The sequence below is a fragment of the Megalops cyprinoides genome, chromosome 14 (assembly GCF_013368585.1).
Source record: "Megalops cyprinoides isolate fMegCyp1 chromosome 14, fMegCyp1.pri, whole genome shotgun sequence".
NCBI classification, from domain to species: Eukaryota; Metazoa; Chordata; class Actinopteri; order Elopiformes; family Megalopidae; genus Megalops; species Megalops cyprinoides.
This window is the reverse complement of record NC_050596.1, coordinates 16,246,702-16,269,136: the sequence shown is the minus strand read 5'-3', so window position 1 is coordinate 16,269,136 and position 22,435 is coordinate 16,246,702. Positions and strand designations below refer to the sequence as shown.

Below are 22,435 nucleotides of genomic sequence, written 5' to 3'. Positions count from 1 at the left end.
ACGCATTTGTTTTGAATAACGGTCTATATATGGAGGAGTTCAACGCTCGCATTGCCAGCGATGCCCATTTCCAGTAACACCTAGAATGCAGACAGACTAGGAGGACGTTTCCTGATGATTTGCCTTGACTGATTAAAATATTAACCTTTTAGATATGCGCACCAATACCTAGTTAAAATGAGTTCGTTATACTGTTTGTTCTAACAAATAAATTGATATTTCAGAGGTGAAAAAAGACATTCAATTTGTATTTAAAGGCGCCGGTATTATCGCTGGCTCGCTATGACATTGACTCTTGTCACATGCGTAACATGCCCAGGGTTGAAGGTCCATGTAGGCTACTGTAGAAAGCTGGGGACTGTTAACACACTACCTGTACTATAAAATACCGGGCCCTAACAACATGTAGCTACCATATCTACACCTAGTAATTAAACTTGACTTTAAAACTATCTGTATCGCCTACATATATTTTTCGTATGACAACCAATGTGTGATATTAAGCTATACGCAGCGGTCGTTATATTGCCCATCCCATTTTTTTCTACACGTGAGATAAATACTGCAGGAACCATTTCGCATCGTCATTTAAAGTTTTATGCTTAACTGCTCCAGACGTTTCCAAGTATGCTCGAAGGCTTTAAGGATTGTGTTCGGTTTGCAGTAGCCGATAAGGATTTCAGTGAAGTTTGGTCCATGGTAATTGACATTTCCATAGACCAATAGTAAGGCTGAACCCACCGTTAATACTACCTCCAAGTAGAAGAGAACCAATAACTATCGTCGGAGGTGTTGGATTGTTAGAGTCAAGCCCCTCCCCCGCCTCTCTTCCCCTCCTTCCCCTCGATTTTGAGAGTTTTTGCAAGATATTCAGTTGCAAACTGGGGACGGAGCAGGCACTTTTAGTTACATCGTACCGTTATATTTTACAGGGAACTTTGTACAGCAGAAAACAACAGATGAAGCGTGCTATGTTTCGTATGACTGTGAGGAAACCTGCTGAGTTTTGTCATAAAGGGCATCACTCACTGGAAAAAAGATCTGGAAAAGAGTGAACTGATGTATCCTTTCTGCAACGGGAAAAGCACAGCTCACGCCTTGTCTATGCTGAGAATAACGGCAAAACAGGTTGCATAGTAACAGTAACACAGGATTCTTCGATGTACATTGGTGCGGTATTACTGCATGGATTTCCTTGTCCTAAGGAACATAACGGTGTGCTGATCACCTGATTCTGTTAGGTGAGGATCGCGGAGACCTGCAGTACATGTAGTTAGCTAGCATTATTCATCTGAGAATTGGCAGCGATGGAGAGCCCGTAACGAAGTATCTGTTTGATACAGTTTAACCTTAACCACTGATTTTGATCCTGCCGCAGTTGTCTTTTCGATGGATTACAGCTACGTTTTCAGCCGTGCTGGGTTCACACATTAAGGATCTCAATATTGGAGTACTACAACAATATTTTTGCTCGCTGGGAGAGAGGGGTTTTGTCAAAAAATGTGGGACTGCAACATTCAGCCACAGAAAGCTTGTTTGAAACCATACACGCGCTAACAGCACCTTCTGAGCCAAAAAAAAAAAAAAAAAAAAAAACGGGGGTAAGGAAAAGCACATTATGTCCAGCATATCACAACAATTATTGTTTTTTCGAGTTCATATGAGACCCTTTGGGGCTAAAATACTGATAATAATTTTATTCTGATGAAATGCTTAATGTTATACCCTGAAATTAAGTGCTTAAGAGCTGTTTCAATATCCGTTTAACGTATCATGTAATGTCTTGAAAGATGCTGCTTAGTATTTGAATGGCTGCTCCGGTTGCTGCAGCATTATCTAATTGAAACCCTCTGGAAATAAAGGGAATAACTGCCAAGATATCACGATTTTGCAGATTGTTACACAGTTTATATCAAACTGCGATATAGTTAATAAAGTGCAAAGCTGCTTATGAAAGGTTTCTGAACAGTCAGAAGCATGCACCTTGGATAAATACGTTTTTCTCACGCTAAATTTTAGTTAAACCTGTGTCAGTTAAACCTGTATTTATTTGTGATGTGTTTAAACGATGAGGTTATCTTATTGTAACGTACTGTATATTGTTTATTTATAGGATTGTGTTGGCAACCTCTTGCTTACAAATGCAAGGTAACATGAATCCTGTAGTCTAGCTACTTTGCATGGGGGGAAAACTGTCTGAAATACGAAGTGGAAAAGGATTAAACACTTGCCATGAACCTTTCGGATTTTTACCTGTTGGCCGCTCTGGTTTCCTGCTTTTGGTTACACCCTGGTATAGCCCAAGAGCTTATCTACACTATTAGGGAAGAGTTGCAAGAAAATGTTCTCATTGGAAACATACCAAAAGATCTGAACATTTCCCATACTATGGCTGCCACTGGAACAAGTGCTAACTTGGTCTACAGGCTGGTTTCAAAAGCTGGAGATAAACCATTGCTCAGAGTTTTAAGCAGTACTGGGGAGATCTATACAACTTCCAATCGAATTGACAGGGAGCGACTCTGTCCTGGCCCCTCCTATGAAGAAAATGAATGTTCTTTTGAGATTGAGGTGGTCATCCTGCCAAATGACTATTTCAGGCTGATTAAAATTAAAATTATCGTCAAGGACACCAACGACAATGCCCCCATGTTCCCCTCTCCAGTTATAAACATTTCCATCCCGGAGAACACCCTAATTAATAGCCGCTTCGCCATTCCTTCAGCCACTGACCCAGACACCGGCTTTAACAGTGTGCAGCACTACAAGCTTGTGAATGGGCAAAGTGCCTTTGGCTTGGACATTGTAGAAACGCCAGAGGGGGAGAAGTGGCCCCAGCTGATTGTACAGCAGAACTTAGACAGGGAACAGAAGGATACATATGTAATGAAGGTTAAGGTAGAAGATGGGGGCAACCCCCAGAAGTCCAGTACAGCGATCCTTCAGGTAACAGTAACCGACGTTAATGACAACAAGCCTGTTTTTAAAGATAATCAGATTGAGGTCCACATTCCAGAGAACTCTCCTGTGGGCACGTCTGTGGTGCAGCTTCAAGCCACAGATGCAGATATAGGGCTCAATGCTGACATCAGATATGGTTTTGGTGCCCAGGTTTCCACGGCCACAAAAAGACTCTTTGCTTTGAACACCACCTCTGGCCTCATAACTGTGCAGCGACCTTTGGACAGAGAAGAAATCGCTATCCACAAATTGACAGTACTGGCCAGTGATGGCAGTTCTAGCCCAGCAAAAGCCACGATAACTATTAATGTGACAGATGTGAACGATAATCCCCCAAACGTAGACCTGAGGTATATTATCACTCCAATTAATGGCACAGTTTTCTTGTCTGAGAAAGATCCTATCAACACCAAGATCGCTCTGATCACAGTCTCTGATAAGGACACAGACGTCAATGGGAAAGTGATTTGCTTTATCGACAGGGATGTCCCTTTCCACCTGAAAGCAGTGTATGACAACCAATACCTGTTAGAGACATCATCACTGCTTGATTATGAAGGCACCAAAGAGTACTACTTTAAAATAGTGGCGTCTGACTCTGGCAAACCAAGCCTAAATCAAACAGCTTTAGTTAGAGTAAAGCTGGAAGATGAAAATGATAACCCTCCCATTTTCACTCAGCCTGTAATTGAGTTGGTCGTCATGGAGAACAATAAACGAGGATTGTTTCTCACCACTGTCAGTGCCACAGATGAGGACAGTGGCAAGAATGCAGAGATTGTTTACCAGTTAGGGCCCAATGCCTCCTTCTTTGACTTGGATCGTAAAACAGGGGTGTTAACAGCGTCAAGGATTTTTGACAGAGAGGAGCAGGAAAGGTTTCTGTTTACTGTCACAGCGAGAGACAACGGGACGCCTCCTCTTCAAAGCCAGGCAGCCATAATCGTGACTATACAGGATGAGAATGACAACAGCCCCAAGTTCACTCATAATCACTTCCAGTTTTTTGTGTCAGAGAATTTACCAAAGTACAGCACAGTGGGGGTGATCACTGTCACTGATGCCGACGCTGGAGAGAATGCTGCCGTAACTCTCTCCATAATGAGTGACAATGAAAACTTCATCTTAGATCCTTATTCTGGAGTTATAAAGTCCAACGTTTCTTTTGACCGAGAGCAGCAGAGCTCTTACACCTTTGATGTCAGGGCAGAGGACAGTGGGCAACCCCCTAGTTCATCTTCTGCCAAAGTGACCATAAATGTAATTGATGTCAATGATAATACCCCTGTTGTGATTTTTCCCCCGTCAAACACGTCATTCAAACTGGTTCCTCTCTCGGCTATTCCTGGGTCAGTGGTTGCAGAGGTCTTTGCACTGGATGGGGACACAGGGATGAATGCTGAGCTGAAATACACCATTGTGAATGGGAATAACAAGGGCTTGTTCAGGATTGACCCTGTGACTGGAAACATTACCCTTGAAGAGAAGCCGGCTATTACTGACATTGGGCTCCACCGCCTGGTAGTCAACATCAGTGACTTGGGTTACCCAAAGTCCTTGCACACCCTTGTGATGGTTTTCCTTTATGTGAATGACACGGTGGGAAATGCCACCTACATCCACGAACTCATCCGACAAACTGTGGAGGCCCCTTTGGATAAAAACATTGGTGACAGCAGTGAGACCTATCAGAGCAGGGACTACTTGACAATTATGATCGCTATTGTGACAGGGGCTATGGTTGTAATAGTGGTCATATTCTTTACTGTCCTGGTGCGCTGCCGCCACGCCTCGAGGTTCAAGGCGGCTCAGAGGAAGAAACAGGGGGCGGAGTGGATGTCCCCAAACCAAGAGAGCAAACAGAGCAAAAAGAAGAAGCGAAAGAAAAGGAAGTCGCCCAAGAGCTCCTTGCTCAATTTCGTCACCATCGGGGAACCCAAACCCGACGACCCTGTACACGAACCCATTAATGGCACAATAAGCCTTCCAGCTGAGCTGGAAGAGCAGGCTATGGGGCGCTTTGACTGGAACACCATGCCTACAACAACATTTAAACCCAGCAGCCCTGACCTTGCCAGGCACTACAAGTCTGCCTCACCACAATCTGCTTTCCACCTCAAAGCCGACACTCCGGTCTCCGTGAAAAAACACCATGTCATTCAGGAACTCCCCCTGGACAATACCTTTGTTGGGGGTTGCGATACCCTGTCGAAGCGGTCCTCCACTAGTTCGGACCACTTCAGTGCCTCTGAATGCAGTTCCCAGGGAGGGGTCAAGACAAGAGGTCCTTTGCACAACAGACAGGTAAAAGAGCACTTTTACTGGTCTATAAGTACTGCATATAATTACCCAGTCCACCAGTACTGAAGTGCCAGTATGTCTTATGCTTTTTAAAGTCTCCAAAAAGGACTTCCCTGTACTTTTCTCATGCATATTTGAACTTTAAAACCAAAAAAAAAAATGTGGTTCATCAGTCATGTTTGTTTGTTTTGGATTGAAGGATCATATGAATACAGATTTTGTCATCCAGAACACCAACGCATTATTTGTTTTTTATTTTGAAAAAATGTGTTACACAAAAGGTGTGCTGGGTGGTTCATTTTTGTGGTCTGATAAAACTCCTACACATGGTTTAGCATTTTGAGGAGTTTAAAAACCAGGTGGTGTGATGTATGCATGTAGTCACACTGCAAAGAGAGATTTCTTTCAGCATTTGTAAAAGAAACATTTTTTTCTGGCTCATCCCAGTTTACCACTTGTATTACAGATTACAGGAAACAATATCAAGTAACGTGGGTGAAAACAAATTCAAAACATTGTGTTTTTGTGTGTTTGAAAGTGATACATTTTTTTGGAAATACATATTACTTACACCTGTAATGGATCTATAATATACTCTTTCCTGAAGTAAAGAATCGATGGCAGTACATTTAATATAACATAGCCATTTTATTGACTCACCCCTTCCTTTTAAATATCTAAAATGTTCTACCAGATACAAAAGTAAAACATAGCCATATACACTGTGCCTCCCAAGCTTTGATTAAAATTGCAAGTTGTAATGATTGTTCAGAGAACAAGATACATTATTTAAAAGCATGTAATAATGTAGTGATATGAGATTAAGTGCATTGTTTCTCTTCCCTAGTAAAGCATACTAAGGCACTCATGTATCTGAGACCATAATAAACCTGAAATGTATCCGATTCAAACAAGACTCAGATTTCAAACTAATCCATTATTTTCTCAAAGCCCTATTAAGTTGATGCTAATAAAGAGCTTAAATATAATCTTCCCTCTGAATATGGTAGGATGCCCAGGAAGTCTACCTGTAGGTGGCATTGTTGTTCTGCAAGGCATGGCTTGGCACCCAGCCAACATACAGTACATTTGTGAAATAATGGGAGAAGGGAAGGGAAAGGCTGTCCATGTCGTCAGTGAAATTCTCATGTCTAATGACAGATTAAATACGCAGCAGACTTGCAATGGCAGGAGTCATTGTAAATGATAAGATCTGACCATTTTAGCGCAGGAGAGTGACTTTTATTGAGGCTGAGTTACGTTCATGCTGTGGGGATTGTGTTCAACATTTTGACCATGAAAGACAGTAAACAAAACAAGAAAAACACATCTCCCCTAATGGAATGTCTTGGCCAAATGGGCCATGCCAGACAAAAGATGACTGCTTTACATTTTTTTCTCTCTCTCACAAAGAGGATGAAATGGCTTGTTTAATCGTTTTCCTTGGTTATCTTTGAAAGTTTGTGAATTTGTTATTTGTTGAGTGGAGACAGATTATTTTGAGATGAATGCACTGAGCCGAGCCAGTTCATGATATTCTTTTTGTAAGTTAAATGTCTTTAAATAGGCCAGTTTTGCATTGTAAACCCAAAAATGTTTACAAAAAGAGAAAGAGTGATGTGAGAGAGCCTCAGTGATGCAGCCAACATTTTGATGGACTTCTCCAAGTGGTATATATTTTGTGTATGAAGCAAAATCAATTTAGTTGAGGGATTTGAACTTGCTGTAGTCACTGTATTGCATTTAAAGTGGATGGATTGTACACAGATACTTGCAGTATGCACCATGATGCAAAGACATTACAGAATCGGTGCATTACTTCATTTGGCCCTTCACTGTTAAAGAATATGGTAGTTCTTCTCCTATTTTAAAAGAAGTATGTTTTTTTCTCTCTGATATGAAGCATCAGAGAGCTTTTAGTAACAGCTGCTGTGTTGCAGCCGGAGGCATTTTAGGAGATGTTTTATTACCTCACCCAAACTCTGCTGACACTGATACAGCAATTCATTTCTTTAGCCCTCCAGTGAATTATAATACAATGATCATGACGTGAAAACATTGTCCTGGATTTAGTAGTCAACAAAGACCATGCACCAGTCAAGTTGTAAGAATATTCTGTTTCACAATTTAAAAGAAATAATTAAATTCCTTTTTTACTCCCTTTTTTCATACAGTAAGGCTTTATGATAAACACAAATTATAGCCGAATCTTTTCCAATAGAATTATTGTAGAGCCATTAGGTTGTTTGCTGTTTGTATTTCCCAGTGAGTGCTTTAACAAATTTCCCCTTACTGGACACTTATTCATTCACAGAGTACTTTTAAATTTTGCAAAGAGTTAAAAGAAGGGCTCTGGCTGTCATGTTGACTGTGGAAGCACATCACTTTCAGAATTTGGGGCTTGGGGAAAGAAACCTTTGCAAAACCTTAAAAGACTGTAAAAGGGACCCTAACCATTTGCAGGAGATACATTCTTGAGAACCCAGCAAAGGGGGAAATATGTAAATACTGTACTGTACCAATAATAATAAATCCTCTCCTGTGCTGATAGTGACATGGCTGAGACTTTGAAATGCCTTATAACCTTAAAAATGGTTTAAAAGTTGTTCAGATTAAGTAGCTATTCCTTACCATAGAGTAATATGTTACATGAATGGTTGCTTGGTATAGCCTACTGCATTGCTTTTTTGTCAGATTTATATGACATGCAGTCAGTGAAATTCTCTCTGCTGTGTCTTAATTTACTGGTATCAGCTCCAGATGTATCTGGTTGCTTCATGGAACTGAAATGCAAATTGGTAAATATACAAATATGTAGCAACCTGACTTGCTTTCAGATGTCATGGTTTCTGAATGAATGAAGGTAACCGTGAAACTGAAGGACAGTGGCATAGGATGGAAATATTTTTCTAGTGCGTTTTTTTTTTTTTGTTTTTGTTTTACATGTGTTATGTAATCAGCCAGACAAGAACTCATGAAAACTGCTTTTCATTCTCTATCTGGAGGTTGTTCACTGCAGGTTTATTTGCCATGTTAATAAGGGATTAGTGGTTATCTGATACATGTGATTAGGGGATTATGAAAAGATTAATGGACTATGACAATATTTCACCTAAGAGGAATGTTATAGTATCTCCCCAGTCATGCTGATCCAGACATCATTGATACTCAAGGATGCTTTTTTCTGTGGCATAGGCATACGAACGTGTCAGAACAGTGGCATCATAATGTCATTGTACAAGCAAACAAGCATCTTAGCCATTAGGAGAAGACTGTCCTCTATAGTCACACCATTCCATTGTTGCTTAATTTTTAGACATAGGATGTCTATCAGTGTGTCCATGAAATGATGAAGAGGATGTTCTCCATCCAGTCACACAATAGCTAGTTGTTTCCCTCCAATAAAGCAGCAAGTTGTAGGCTTCTCAGAAGTAAAAGGCCATTCATAAGAATCAGAAGGCAGCCTTATGAAGACATTGTTATTTCATTAAATATAAAAAAGCATTTGAAAATGAAATAGATTATATCTCCTCTAGTGTCTGTTGCTGTATATTGTATATAAATATTGTTTCCTTAAGATGTTCCCATATTCCGGGATGATATTGCCCCTGTGCACACTGCTAAATGGATTCAAGAGTGGTTTTATGAACACCAGGATGAAGTCAAACACCATCTAAGTATACAGTACATAAAGTATGCATATATACAAGTGAATTTTGAATTTAAGAAACACACTCATGTTTTTATTTTGTCTCACTTGTTATTTGACATGATTACCACCTGCACAACACATCAAAATGTTTTACAGTGTATGATTGAAACCACAAAATGCAACATTGACATTTAACTGACAAGGCTGTGAGATGAACAGCTTTATCATGTCAACAAATACTTTTGCTGTCAGTTGACTACCTTAAGTGATGTAAGATAGCTTGCTGACAGTACCCTGTCATAAACACTGCACACACAGAACTTAACACTGAGTGAATCATGTCTCCTCTTTGTGACTCATACTGACTTCAGGGGTGGGTCTGTTTGAATTCTGAGTGCTGGTTCTTTTAACAATGGTTTAGAACTGCCATACTGTACTTGTGTGACATGGCTTTGAGAGCAGGCAACAGAGGTAACATAGTTGTAATAAAAGTGTTGCAGCAGAGAACCATTTTAGTATACAGTATTGCTGGCCCTCAGCTACCTAGAGACACCCAGTGAATTATGATCTGCATTTACAATCCCCTCTGGTATGTATTAGCTCAAGTATGATCTACTTAAATTTGAACAGTTAGGGGCTTGTCAATGCACTATAATCAAATTCTCAAATATTGGTCTTTTAGGTTTGTTTCCTTAAACCTGCTGCTGTGACAGTGGTATCCAAATGGTAAACTCTTGCATCTCAATGCATCCACCCGTCTCTACCCAAAAGCAAGTAACTTTATAAATCCACAACTTTAATTTTCAGAGGCTTGCTTACCTAGCTTCTTCTTCTGTTTTTGGAAATCACTTCCTGAACACATCCTGCAATAGCCAGTCTCTTCACATGGGAATATGTTCATACTGTAGCATCTAAATCGTTTTCTTTGTTCTGTGTTTTTTCCTCTTAAGAAATGTGTGCTCAAAATAAGGTTAATACCAACAATTTGGTCTGTTGCTATGTAGACAGCATGCAGTACATTGCATAATTTGTTTGCTTCCCATTCCTCAAGCATAAAAAACATACAGCCCTCTGGAATAGAGTTGTGTTGAATCAGATTATATCTGAAACACAGCATTTATATAAACAGCCTGTATTTTCTCATTCTTGATGTTATTTGTAGCCAGACTCATATGTGTAGTCTGGAAGAACAAATGCACTTTTAGCTAGCTAACTGGGAACAGAACCATATAAACTTTTCGGGTCCAGCTGAAGCTGAATTTCCGTTTCCACTTAGCTAAATATTCATAATGTTTGAAAGATGTCAGTGCATACACAGTGTCCTCAAAATAGGGGGGCTAGGTACTGCAGGTATATCTGTAAGATATGAAGATGTTTGTCAAGATGTTGTCATGGTTTTGGTTTGTTGATTCCTTAATTTCTCTCCATAGTGGACAGTTGTCAATTTAAAGAAAGAAGAAATTGCCATCCATTGTATTTTCATTTCACTAAGCAAATTGAATTCAGATACATTTCATGGGGTTTGCTTTGAAAAATTGTGTAGATTCAAGAAAATTGCAAAAGCAATTGTGGTCTGTTCACTAAATATATACATTTAAAAGAAATAGTGCATTGTAGTCCATTACCTACATGTTCCTTATTCCAGTGTGAGTCATTCAACCAAATGTATGAATAAATAGGCTGTTCAATTGAATGTCTTTACAAATACAATATAATGATATGGAGTGTATTAAAATAAAGAAATACATAAAATGACAATCCAGAAAAAAAATCCAGAATTGAAATGACTGAAGAATGGGATATGAAGAAAATGTTTCTTGACTGGTTGTTCCATTTTGTAAATAAAAAAAACAGAAATGATTCATGGGTCATTGTAATATATGAACCATCCCTACTCACCCCACACCCCCATTCCTGGTGTGTCTGAAAAGTCAGTGTAAAGAAGCAGTAAAAATGATAACCCATTCTGGGACCATCTCTGTATTTAAATATATACTGACACAGAGGTTTTACTTGTTTCATTTTATAATCTCACCATTGCCATTCCTAGTCAGTATGGCAGTGTTGTTCTGCATTTTGATTTGATGAGCCTTAGAGGGTTGTCCTCGGCAGGGGTCATCTTGTCAAAAAGCACCAAGAGTACTGTTGCCATAGTGTGGTCACGTTCAAAATAGTAATGATATAGTATTGATACAAACTGAGACCTCAATTCAATCTAACCACAATGTGCCTTGCCCTTAACTTTGAACAGCAAATCTATTATATACTGTAGTAAGCACATATTTCTTATTTTAATTAGTTTCCATTTCTTGCAATGTCAGAGATGTGAAGTAATTGAAAATGTGTGGAAAAATGAATGAAAAATGCTAGGGAATATACAAAAGAAGTAAAATTTATGTGAAGGACAAAGCACATTTCTGCTAGTGTGAATAGAGGCCTGAATCTAGAAAAGTAACTGCAACTGACCTCATGCCATTGAAATTGTAAAACTGTATCTATGTAATAAATTCTGTATATAAGCAATGTGTTATGTAAATGGAGTTCCTGATGATCTTGCTTAATGTATTGTGTTGTACTATACTGAACTTTTTTTATTTCATGTGATGTAATTGCCATCTGAAGTGTGTATTCAGCAACAAAGCAAAATCAATGACTAGGTATAAGGAAAATAATGACAATATTGTCTGAATAATTTATACCCTTTTAACATCATAATAAATGTTATTTATATTATCTTATGTTGATTGTTTTTAAGTATCTCAGCATTCAAGATTGATGGAATAAAGAGACATAACCCAGTTTTATACAAGGTTAGGTCATGTAAGAGTAGTTATAAAACACAGACTAGGCCTGTATGCTGTAGGTTTAATTTCCCTTTATCTATAGATTGTATTTGACTCCTTGCTCATTCCACTACTACCTGAATGATATTTTGGCATGCCACATAATGCTAGAAACGGCATTGTTATGATTTGACCTTATGTGGCAGATTTCTGAATGCACAGCATTTTTGGGTCTACTGTTTTGTAACTATTTATTGAGACACTGTAAAATTCCAGTTCTCTTCAAATCATATTTATTTATCCTTTGATGACAAATGCATCATACTTTTTGAGTCCATTACCTCTTCCACAAAAGTACAGGTATGGGAGTAAGATCCAGTGTCTTATAAAAAAGATAATGAGAAAGAAAATGCCACAGAAAAAGAAGCAGCACGTGGCTCTTATACATTTGAATCATTGTTTTGAAAGTGCAGTGGAATGTTACAGTTGTGTGAACATATGCAAGACATATAATAATCCCAAAGCCCACTACATCTTCACTGTCAGTGAATACAATTGCTCATTTGTTGGTTTTGCAAGACAGTGCTAAAAGCATGGAATCAGTGTAGAATTAATATATCTGCTTTTAATTCAATTATGAAGTTTGGTTTAATGCTGAGGAAATACAACAGTAATGGTTTCAAAAATGAATAAAAAATGTTAGGGGTTGGCCCATTCAGCACAGATCCATGTGGGTTTTGTGTGGTAACTTTCAAAAACTTTATGACTGCTCAGATTTAGGTAATGGGATTTGTAAGTGCCTTTCTGCCCTCAAGTGGTAAAGCAAACATACTTGTCTTGCTTTGGGGGAGCCACTAAGTCTGAATGGGTTGAAGGACACAGCTATGTCTAAGGTTAGGAGGTTAGAGCCCTAAACTTAATCCAAACAGAGCTTGGAAACCAGGGATGTTAACTGGTTGGATCACTTACTAATATACCAGCAAGGGCTCACCAAATATCCATCCATAGTCAATTGACCTTTGCTGAATAATTGTGGAATTCAATATTGTCTGTTGAATCAAAATTGCAATCTGCTAGTGTAACATACATACAGTTTAATTCATTTAAGCATTTCCCAGACCATAGAAATTACCAAACTGAAACTGACTTTGTCTTGCAGAAACATCTATAGACATGAAAGTTGATGATGGTAATTAACCATGGTAACAACACTGAAGTGTGCTGTTTTGAGTTTTGATTTGTCACTCTAATAGAATGTGTACTGTGAAGGAGGTATACAGTTACAGATCATAGAGTACCCAGCCCCGTGTCTAAGTATTACATTGAGTGTGTTCTGACAAGTGTTGCTGTCTACACTTCCACCCTCATACACTGTGTTAAACTTCCAATGGCGTCACACATTACTTCTTAAGACATTAGACAATAAGACATTACCTAGGCCCAAGACCAGTGATGACAACAAGTAAACATTATTATTGGCTGGAATTCAAATATTGATACATCAACATTATGAGTAATGCTCTGTTTCTTAAAGAAGTAAGTGTGAAGGTTAGCCCACATAGTTTAAAATGTGTCTGAAGAAATCATTGTCTGTCATTTGAAAATTATACAACAGTTAAGATACAAGATTTTCTGAGTCTTTTTTGCTCATTTGAACACACAAGCGTCCAGGGAAAAGTTCCAGCTCCTTAGAAAGGATCATCCACATCCTTTGTTTACTTTTCTAAGATGGGTTCTACAACATAAGGATATTGTCAGAGATTGGTATTGTATCAGGCTGAAGAAATTAATATGTGAAATTGCCTCTTAAATACTGGTGAGGAGACCAGAGAGACTGCACATATGCGGTGTGGGAGTTTTAGTCATGAGCAAGAATGGTAAAATGTCCCACAGCATATAATTCTTCCTTCTGGCAATATCCTTCCCTCAGTGGACTAGTGTTGCAAAGCTAACTGTTATAGCTTGCTACTCGCATTGACTCGCGGCTTTGGTACATCCTGTAAACATATAACAGCATGAGCAATCTGTTCAGGAGAAAAAAATCTGCTTCAGAGCAAATATGTAACACAAGAGAATATTTCACACATGACTTCTCTATTATGTTATTGCCATGGGTATAAAAAGGCATTCATTAATAACTTACCTGCAGAGGATTAAGACTATTTAATTGAAAACATTTTTAGATAAACAATATGAAATAAGATGGTTTGTTTTACAGGTTTAACAAAAAATTCTGCTAAAATCTTACACACAACACAGCACACATTAAATGTTATAATGTCCTGGGAAAGGATGCAATCTGGTGCCTTTTAGACTTTGTATTGGATTGTGCGACTGGCCTCCTATGGTACCCACCACAATAATGTTAAGATGAGGTCATCAAGTAGAGAGTTGGGCTTTTGGTTCTGTATAGATTCATCTCATCTGATCTAGAGGCTTGCTAGTGAAGTGAAAGGGAGCACTTTGATTCAATAGCGCCTTCTCTCGTATAATTCAAGTTCTTAACAAGCGACTTTGGAAGTCCTGACTACACAGGAGAGGCATAATCCCGTAAAGGTCTTTTGAATGTCAGCTAAATCTCTAGTAACTCCAGTGAAAGACACATTTAGCCATGCTCAGACAGATAGATCCTTTGCTGTTTTCTGCTTTCTTTAACGTGTCATTGCTGTGTAACTTAAAGTTTACACAGCAATGAAAAAGTTTAAAGTCTAGAATCTGTACTCTCTTCAGGAGTTGGTCATTTAATATGATGAATGGTTTTTCTGAAGCTGGTCACTATATCCGTAATCTTCTGTGCTGCTTGTTGTCCCTTGTGTTCAGAGGAAGAGACAAGCCCAGTGGACCCTACCACAGTATTAATTTTTGATTTTGGTGACAGTTGCACCATTTTACCATTGTCTGCCTGCCACTAACATAGCTTTGAACTGAAAACAAGAGCACTTGTAGTATCTCTTCTCTTGTGTGTGTGTTTGTTGCAGTTAGCCATGACTGATTGCATCAGATTGAGAAGTCAATAACATTTGCATGAACATCCATTTTGGGGTTGCACATATATGGTATATTTCCATCCTTGAACAGCATGGACCAGTGTATATTAAGCGACCCATTTCAGGTATGATATGCCTCCTTGGGTCCTGTCTGTATGTTGCCTACATGATTTAATTCAGAAATTTGATCATTTTTTAAAGTTTAAATTAAGTTAAATTTCTTGGACTCCATACCGATTTTACAGCAGTACACAGGTCATAAAGACATTAGGTGAATTGGTGAGGTGATTTTCAGCAGGGACCCTCAACGCTCAGGGTGATGGGTGGGCTGGACCAGAGGCTTGGCTTCCCTTTTACAGCAACAACTTGCTCAATATTGTATTCTGTAAAGGTCTGCATGCTTCTTGACCGTACATATAGCCATATGAAGTGTGGAACGGAGAAAAATTAATGAACAATATTTTCAGTAAGAGATTTAGTTGGTGAAAACTCAAATCTGCAATCAGGTAAACAAGTACAAATAAAGGAACACAATATTGACTATACTGTTGGATTTAGGACTACTTCAATGCAGGTTTTTGATTCGTAGTATGCATCCACGAAAATTAGTTGTGACTGCAGTAAGATACTTTGGAATTGGAGACGCAGATGCCCAAAAGAAGCTCAAAGCTCTGAATAACTCGTTGCTTGATGCAGAATGTAGTAGTTGGTCAGTTTCTGTAAGTATACCCTATCACATGGCTGTGTTTATGTCAAATTTATTTTGCAGTCAGTTTGTCCTTGTAGTAGCTGTTACCAGCTAGGCTACTAGCAAAAATTGACAAGTGCTTAATAACAAATGCCGAGACACCAAAACTGAGACAGTGGCTTAGTAGAGCTAGAAAAGTACAGTACCTTTCCATTTTTAGTAATAAATACTCAACTACATGTTTACGTTGTAATTTATTTGTATAGCATATAGACTTTTCTAAGATCATTTTTGTCCCAGTTTTATCACAATCAGTTGATGGTAATCCATGTTTATTTAAAATGCCACCATTGTTTTACAATTGAATTCAGATTTAGAACATCCTGATGGACAACTGAATGAATCCAGTCATTCAGATTATCCTGGGTCTGAACTCCCCATGTTGTCTGCTCATTTTAAAGCTTTTTTTTTTTTTAATGGCAAAGGAAGACTGTATCAGTGAGTTATGTTTCCACAGGATGTAGTTGAAAGTCTGTAAGCTTGGAAGTGAACAACACAATGGTAGCTCAAACACCAAACTTGCACAAAAGTTGCAAATGTCCCACAACTATGATGACATTTTTTTAAAGACAAAGCAAGAATATAGGAGAAGTTGATAGGCCAGAGTATTATGCAGACAGTATACATCCAGAGGTATGTAAATCTTGTTGCAGAATGTCCTTATGTGCCTTGCTGTAACACAGGTTAAAGGATTTAGCTTATTTGAGTAGCTAAAACACAGGCACAGTAGGAACTTTGAATAGTTTGTTTGTTGGCTAATTTGTCATTTCATTCAGTGAATCTGTGAGGAGAACTGAAACTTTATGTATTCTGTCTTTGTGTGTGCTGTCTAGCAAGCCTTGTGTGAACAGTGGTCTGCAGACCATGCATCTCGCTGGCCTATTTATCATGTCATTCCTCAACCATCACACAGAGTGTCGCAGTATGAAATATTTATACAGTACTGTGCATTGTATGTTTATATTTAAATAAACAAATATTTAAACTGTTTAATAGCTCATGCATATTTGTCTCAATTCTCTTTTTTACATGGCCTTTTTGTGGAAAACACAACTCTCAGCCTTTGGTCAGGAAGACACGCTCTTACTACGTTTTAAGAGAAAATACAATTCAATCCCAAAGAGCTGTTTTATGATGTGGTTTCCAAGCATTGTGTCCTAAAATCTGGGTCTGCTTTTCATATCTCTATTCTCCCACTGCATCTGTTTTATCAACAGTGCGGATTCCATAGGGCCCTAGATATGAGGGAAGGCAGGCCCTAGATAATGAGGCTGAAGACATGTACATGAAAGCGGCGCTCGGCAGAGAGATGGGAACAATACACAATCTGTGACAGTGTGACTGCGACTACCCTTAAGCCTCTCTCTTGGGTTTCTCTTTGTAAGAGCAGACTCTGTGTGTCATTTCTCCCTGCGCGGAACCTACATTCCTTCAGTTCTCACATCTCTGATCCTACACAATGATGGCCCTTTAAAAAGCGCATCTGAACTTGTCTCCAGGCTGAGATCACAGGCAGCTCGCATGAATAGGGGGGTCTCACGACCTGACACTTCAACAAGTGAATGGTTATTCAAAAATCAGTGTATGACTGTTCGCTTTGTTCTCCATGGATTTGTTGACTGTGTGCAAATAGCATGTATTGACTTTTAAGTAACTGACATCATAGGGATATCAATGAACATTTTTTTTTTCTGTGAATGACAGTGGCCACATGGTGCAGTCATTTAGGTGAATACTATCAAAATAGGTTGAGCTGAGAACATTTAAATCCATTTGCAAGGTAAGATTATTGACATAGAATCTGGGTTGTCATTTCATTGCCTATCATGTCAACATGTCACTTTCATGTTCAATGTACAATGTGAAGCCATAGCACAGTTGTCTAGAATGGTGGTCTTTAACAAATAGTTAGTAAAAGGCATTAAAAAAACATGAAATGGAAAAATAGGGGCACTGTTAAATGATATACAGAGCAGAACATGTGGAATGATTGGTCATAAATGTGGTACATCCCGGATAAAAAAGTAATACATATAGTCATCAATGTGGTATTGCGATACTGTTATACAGACACAGGCTGTTGCTCTCTTTTGGTATGTAGCCTGGGATTTGCAAATGTAATGTGGAGCTTCCACTCCATGTTCTCACATGGTTAACAGATGGTGATCAGCTAAACTTGTCTCCCTAACATTTTTGTATTGTAATAATTTTAGCTTAGTTTTTATTTGAATAAAGACACAAAGGTATGATGTTAAATTTCTATATGAACTGTTTTTATTGGCTTTCTAAAGATGGCTGATCATTATCAGCATTTAATTTAACAAGCCAGACACGTTCATATTCATATCGCATACATACCCGTACAAGTATATATTGTTCCCTTCATATTGATTCATACTCTATATTAAATAGCAAAAAAAGAAAGAAATGATAACAGCAGCCTGCTGTTCTTGGTGCACATGAGCTCACTGTAACTTTGCTTTTAGCACAAAGGTTAGATTGAGTGTTGGTGCTTAATTTACAAAAGTCATAAAATCTTATTGTCTGTGGGGCATTCTTAAATGAAATAAATACTGATCACAGAAATATGTTATATCGCCATGTAAAAAGTGTGCATGTAATATCAAGATGGGAAAAAAAGCCAAGCTTAAAAATGAAAGATAATTTGCTAATTAAGGAAGATAAATCCTCCATCATGTCTCATTTTGCAGTTAATAGCATGCAGGTTTATATTTAATTTTCCAAGTCCTGCGGCCTAACACATGCCAACATCAATTTGTGCGGGGGAATCTGTCTTGCCCACAATAATATCAAACACAAACAATCAATCCAGAGCAATCTCCCTGAGCTTTAATTAACTTGCAGAGAATATTAAGTGGTCTTGCTGGCAGAAAACTTCCCAACATCGCAGGGTTCTTTTGACTAAATGGTGCCAGAGCATTAGGGGATGGTCACTGGTTTAATAGGCTTTCGGCACCAGCAAGCTGAGATTCACTTGTGCTGGTACTGCTTTTTCATGTGCCAGCATTTTATTTATTTATTAGAAGAGAGGCAAGGGAATTCTGGGTGCTTAGAGATTTTGCTTATGTGGATATGAATGAGTGCACAATTCCTGGATGATGCAAAGTGTGCAAGTGACCTTAACTGATGTATTGGGTGTAAATAATTGGATTGCAATTGTAAAACTCACAGGACTCTGGACCTCTAGGGCCACACCACATGTACCGCCTGTACTACATATCAAGCTCAAAATGTTTCTGTGTAGGATGTGGATGTATTTTTAACCAAATTTCATCATTTGAAATACAGTTACTTAAGGAACCTTTATATATATGTTGTATAACAACTTTGTTTGACCTGTGTCTTCTTCATATAGTACACTGAAAATCAGTGTCCTTGTTGTGAAAGGAAAGGGGATTTATATCGGGACGGTGTGCACACTAGTCTGTCTTCCTTATCAAATATCTTCAGCAGCTCAGAATTCCCACTGCGGATTTGCCATCCAACTTTGTCTCAAAAACACCACTCATTTCATCACAGCTCTTTTTGCAGTGTATCTGATTTTCCCTTCCTGGTCTTAAAGACTGCAGAGCTGACTGCAGATTATGCATCTCCAAGGGAAAAGGGAAAACATTAAAATGGAACTAGATGGTCAATAAAAGTGTTGAGTGTTGGTAGAATCTCGCTGCCCAGCAACAAAATAGTTTTCCTCCTCCTCTCAAATCCTTTTCTCCTTTAAGTTTAACAACCTGTCAACAGTATTTTAATCAGTTTGATGTTATTTGTCTCTATTACTTGTCTACCATTGCCTGTCATGTTATTACCTTTGCCTGGAGGGTATTGCTTGTGGCACAGCATGTCTGTGAATCGTTTTGTCTGATCAAAGATGTTGCACTAGAGAAGCACCACGATAAATATTTGGCCATAGTGGCACTGTCCCCATACACTGTTTCTCTTGTCTACTAATATTTACATCATTTCTGTTCAACACAATAGCTTATAATAATGTTTATGTATGTGGTTCACAATTATAACTGCTGTGACAGCATAATCGTTTGACAATAGTGCATGTGGATAGGTGCAGTGCAGGGCTGATGCATACCTTGGGTTTTGTGCATACAATCTTGGTCAGATCCCAATTACAGATATCAGGATACTGCACTGGGGGGATCTATAGACATTTACTATGTGTAGCCACCTTTGCTGTAGAGCAGTAATAACATTGCATTGGGGTACTGTTTGTTCTAATTTTGTTAAGGAAACCAATAAAACAGTAGGTTGCAAATTGAATACTTTCATGCAATATCCAATGTTTAGAACGCTAAGGAATAGGTAAACAATCTGTCATGCTCTGTTGGAGAAAGAATACATTGAACCTCTTCATTACCATGATATCACTTGATATGCTAAGATAAAGCTGAGTTTCTCTGTCTAGTGCTCCTGTACTTGTATTTTACATTACATTAGATCAGAAGAAGCTTATGCATGGGAAACTTGCATTCCTTATTTTTTACATGCTATCCGTGAATACAGGTGGATATTGTACTGGGGTAATTAAGGTTAGGTGTCTTGCCCAGATGTAAAGTGTTCCACCTGGGAGTCCAACTAGTAACCTTTGGGTTATGAGCCCTGCTCCTTAGCACTATGTAATTCTCCTGCCTTAGTAACACAGAAAAAGAGTCCCTGTAGAAAGCCTTAACAACAGTAAAACATTGTATAGATTTTGGTGGTTTTGTTTTATAGTAATATCATTATGGGCACATCCAGTTAGAAAGAGCTGAATGCATCACTATTGTGCTACTATTCTGTGAGAGTTAACTCTAGAACAAATTACTATTTGACACAGATTTAGATTGATCCACACTGCAGCAAACCAGAAATGAATAAAAGGAAATACATTACCTAGTAGTTGAACAAAATTTCTAAATTAAATTATTTTCCAGTGTTCAAGAAGAGCAGAATCAATTTCAAACTCTGTTTATCAGTGAATAATGTGTTTTTCCCTTGTTTCTTTTTTGTAGAGGTGGCAATTATTTTCACAATTACAGTGAACAAAGAAGTAGCCTTCTGCTGGTATCTGAATAATAGGAATGGGAAAGCCTTCATAATTGTGACAAATAAACACCCATTCAACTGTACTGAACTGGAAAAGCAGCGACTTCTTAGCTCTAAAGCCAATTGTGTCTCCTAACAAGTTGCTACTAGCAACACACCCTCCCACGACCCCTCCCACCTGCCTTTCCTTGCAGTTTTCTCCCCATTCCATAGTGTTGCCAACTTGGACCTTTAAGTGTGAAATCTATCAAAATTTGAGACCTGTCAGCGCTTTTTCTTTTTTTTTGTCCTGAAAGTGCCCAGTGATAATTCTAGCACATAGCAAATTGTATCAATTAAAGCAGCACACTGCATGTGCTATTCATTTGTTTTGCTTGCAGAATGAAGTCTCTGTATATCTTGTATACAGTTCTACAATTATGGAGCCAAACCTTGCTGCACTGCGGAATCATGCTGTTTATGTACTCATGTCAGTACGTTAAACATAAAAAAGGACCTGTGATCATGTCACAGTGCAAGTATCATTCAGAAGCTTTAGAATACTAAATCAAAGTCCCTTTAGCTACATCTAGGGGGTAAAAAGTTAATTCTGTTCTGGGTAATTCTGAAATTCCTACTTAATATTGTATCTATAATCCTTAAATATTGTCTAAAAATAAATGACTTAAAAGCAAATATATTAATTGCTTGCTGTGTAAGTAATTTGACATGTATTGCAGCTTAGCTAAATATTCTATTGCAGCAAGTTGTAGCTACACTGTAGGCAATTTTAATATGCCTGCCTGCATTAAAATCTGGATTCAGGTCTGAGCTAGTATGCTTCTATGCAGTCTATGAGTCTGATGTGCTCACTTGTATTGTTAAGTAAATATAACGTTATTACCTTACGTAGAACATAAGGGTATACATAGCTAACAAGCTACATTTTTAAACTACATTTAAAATGGCCTAAAAACCATACAAATTAGGGAGCAGAATTTAAAAAGGACCACTAGCAAAAGACAAAAAGGAGGCATTCAAAAAATCAAGAAATTTTGAAAGTATAATAGAACAAACTGGCATTTAAAATAGATTCCATTGCCTGTGAAGTATTACATATTTGTGTATATGAATAATATTTATTTTGTACTCAGACCATAGAAATTATCTCCAGAGAATACATCTAATTCATAATTCATTTGGTAACCTATACCACAGACCTATACTTGCACACTGACTGAATCATGTATGCATACATGTCTCTTAACATTTTGATTGCTTCAGAGACAGGGCAGTTCCTTGCTTAGTAATTAACATGGTAGAGTAAAAGGAAAACAACACTGAAATAACAAGAAAATAATTTGACTGACTGATGAAAATATCATTTCTGTATCCTTTGCATAAAAAGGTGCTTTTTTAAATTATATACATATCTTTGAGACCCAGCACACATCACGATTGTCTTAGTTAATTGATGTAATTGCTGTTTTGATGGAAAACTTTGAGGGAGAATAATTAATGTTAATTTTGTAATATTTCCGCTATTTGCATGTTTAGGATTCTTGTTGTTTCCAGTGATGGTCAATCCAACAACACTATTTCCACAGACTCCAAAAATAAAATAAATTGGTTCTGCTAATTATTTTATTGGTGAACTGGATGTGTCATTAGGTTATATTTTTGCTATGTGCTATGTTTGTTTATATGCGATACTGCAGTCACAGTCACAGTAGTTGCAGGGAGAATACTTTTCCTCACCCCTCAACAAAATCGTTACATTTCCCTGAGCCTGCGAGGTCAAATTATGACTTAGGTGTTTGTGTGTTAGGGTTGGTGTGATGAATGCAAAAATTGGCATGACAAGCAGTGACTGGTTATGAGAACAGTGCAATCAGTTGTGTAGCAATTGTAGCAAGTGGTGTCACTTTGAGGCTGAAATCAGAGGAGTCATTTGGTGGAAAGTGAAGCA

The 22,435-nt window shown here is 38.2% G+C and overlaps 1 protein-coding gene across 3 annotated transcripts in view; it reads left to right on the top strand.

Moving 5' to 3' along the window:
• The first annotated feature begins 1,585 nt into the window (after positions 1-1,585).
• Positions 1,586-22,435, top strand: part of LOC118788842 (protocadherin-9-like) — a 141,698-nt gene continuing 120,848 nt past the window's right edge. For 2 of the 3 annotated variants that reach the window (XM_036544972.1, XM_036544970.1), the window contains exon 1: positions 2,002-5,265. In XM_036544972.1, coding sequence (XP_036400865.1) covers positions 2,233-5,265 — 3,033 coding nt within the window. In that variant the 5' untranslated portion in view covers positions 2,002-2,232. Of the gene's footprint in view, positions 1,602-2,001; positions 5,266-22,435 lie in introns of those variants that run through there. The other variant, XM_036544971.1, reaches the window with a different exon arrangement.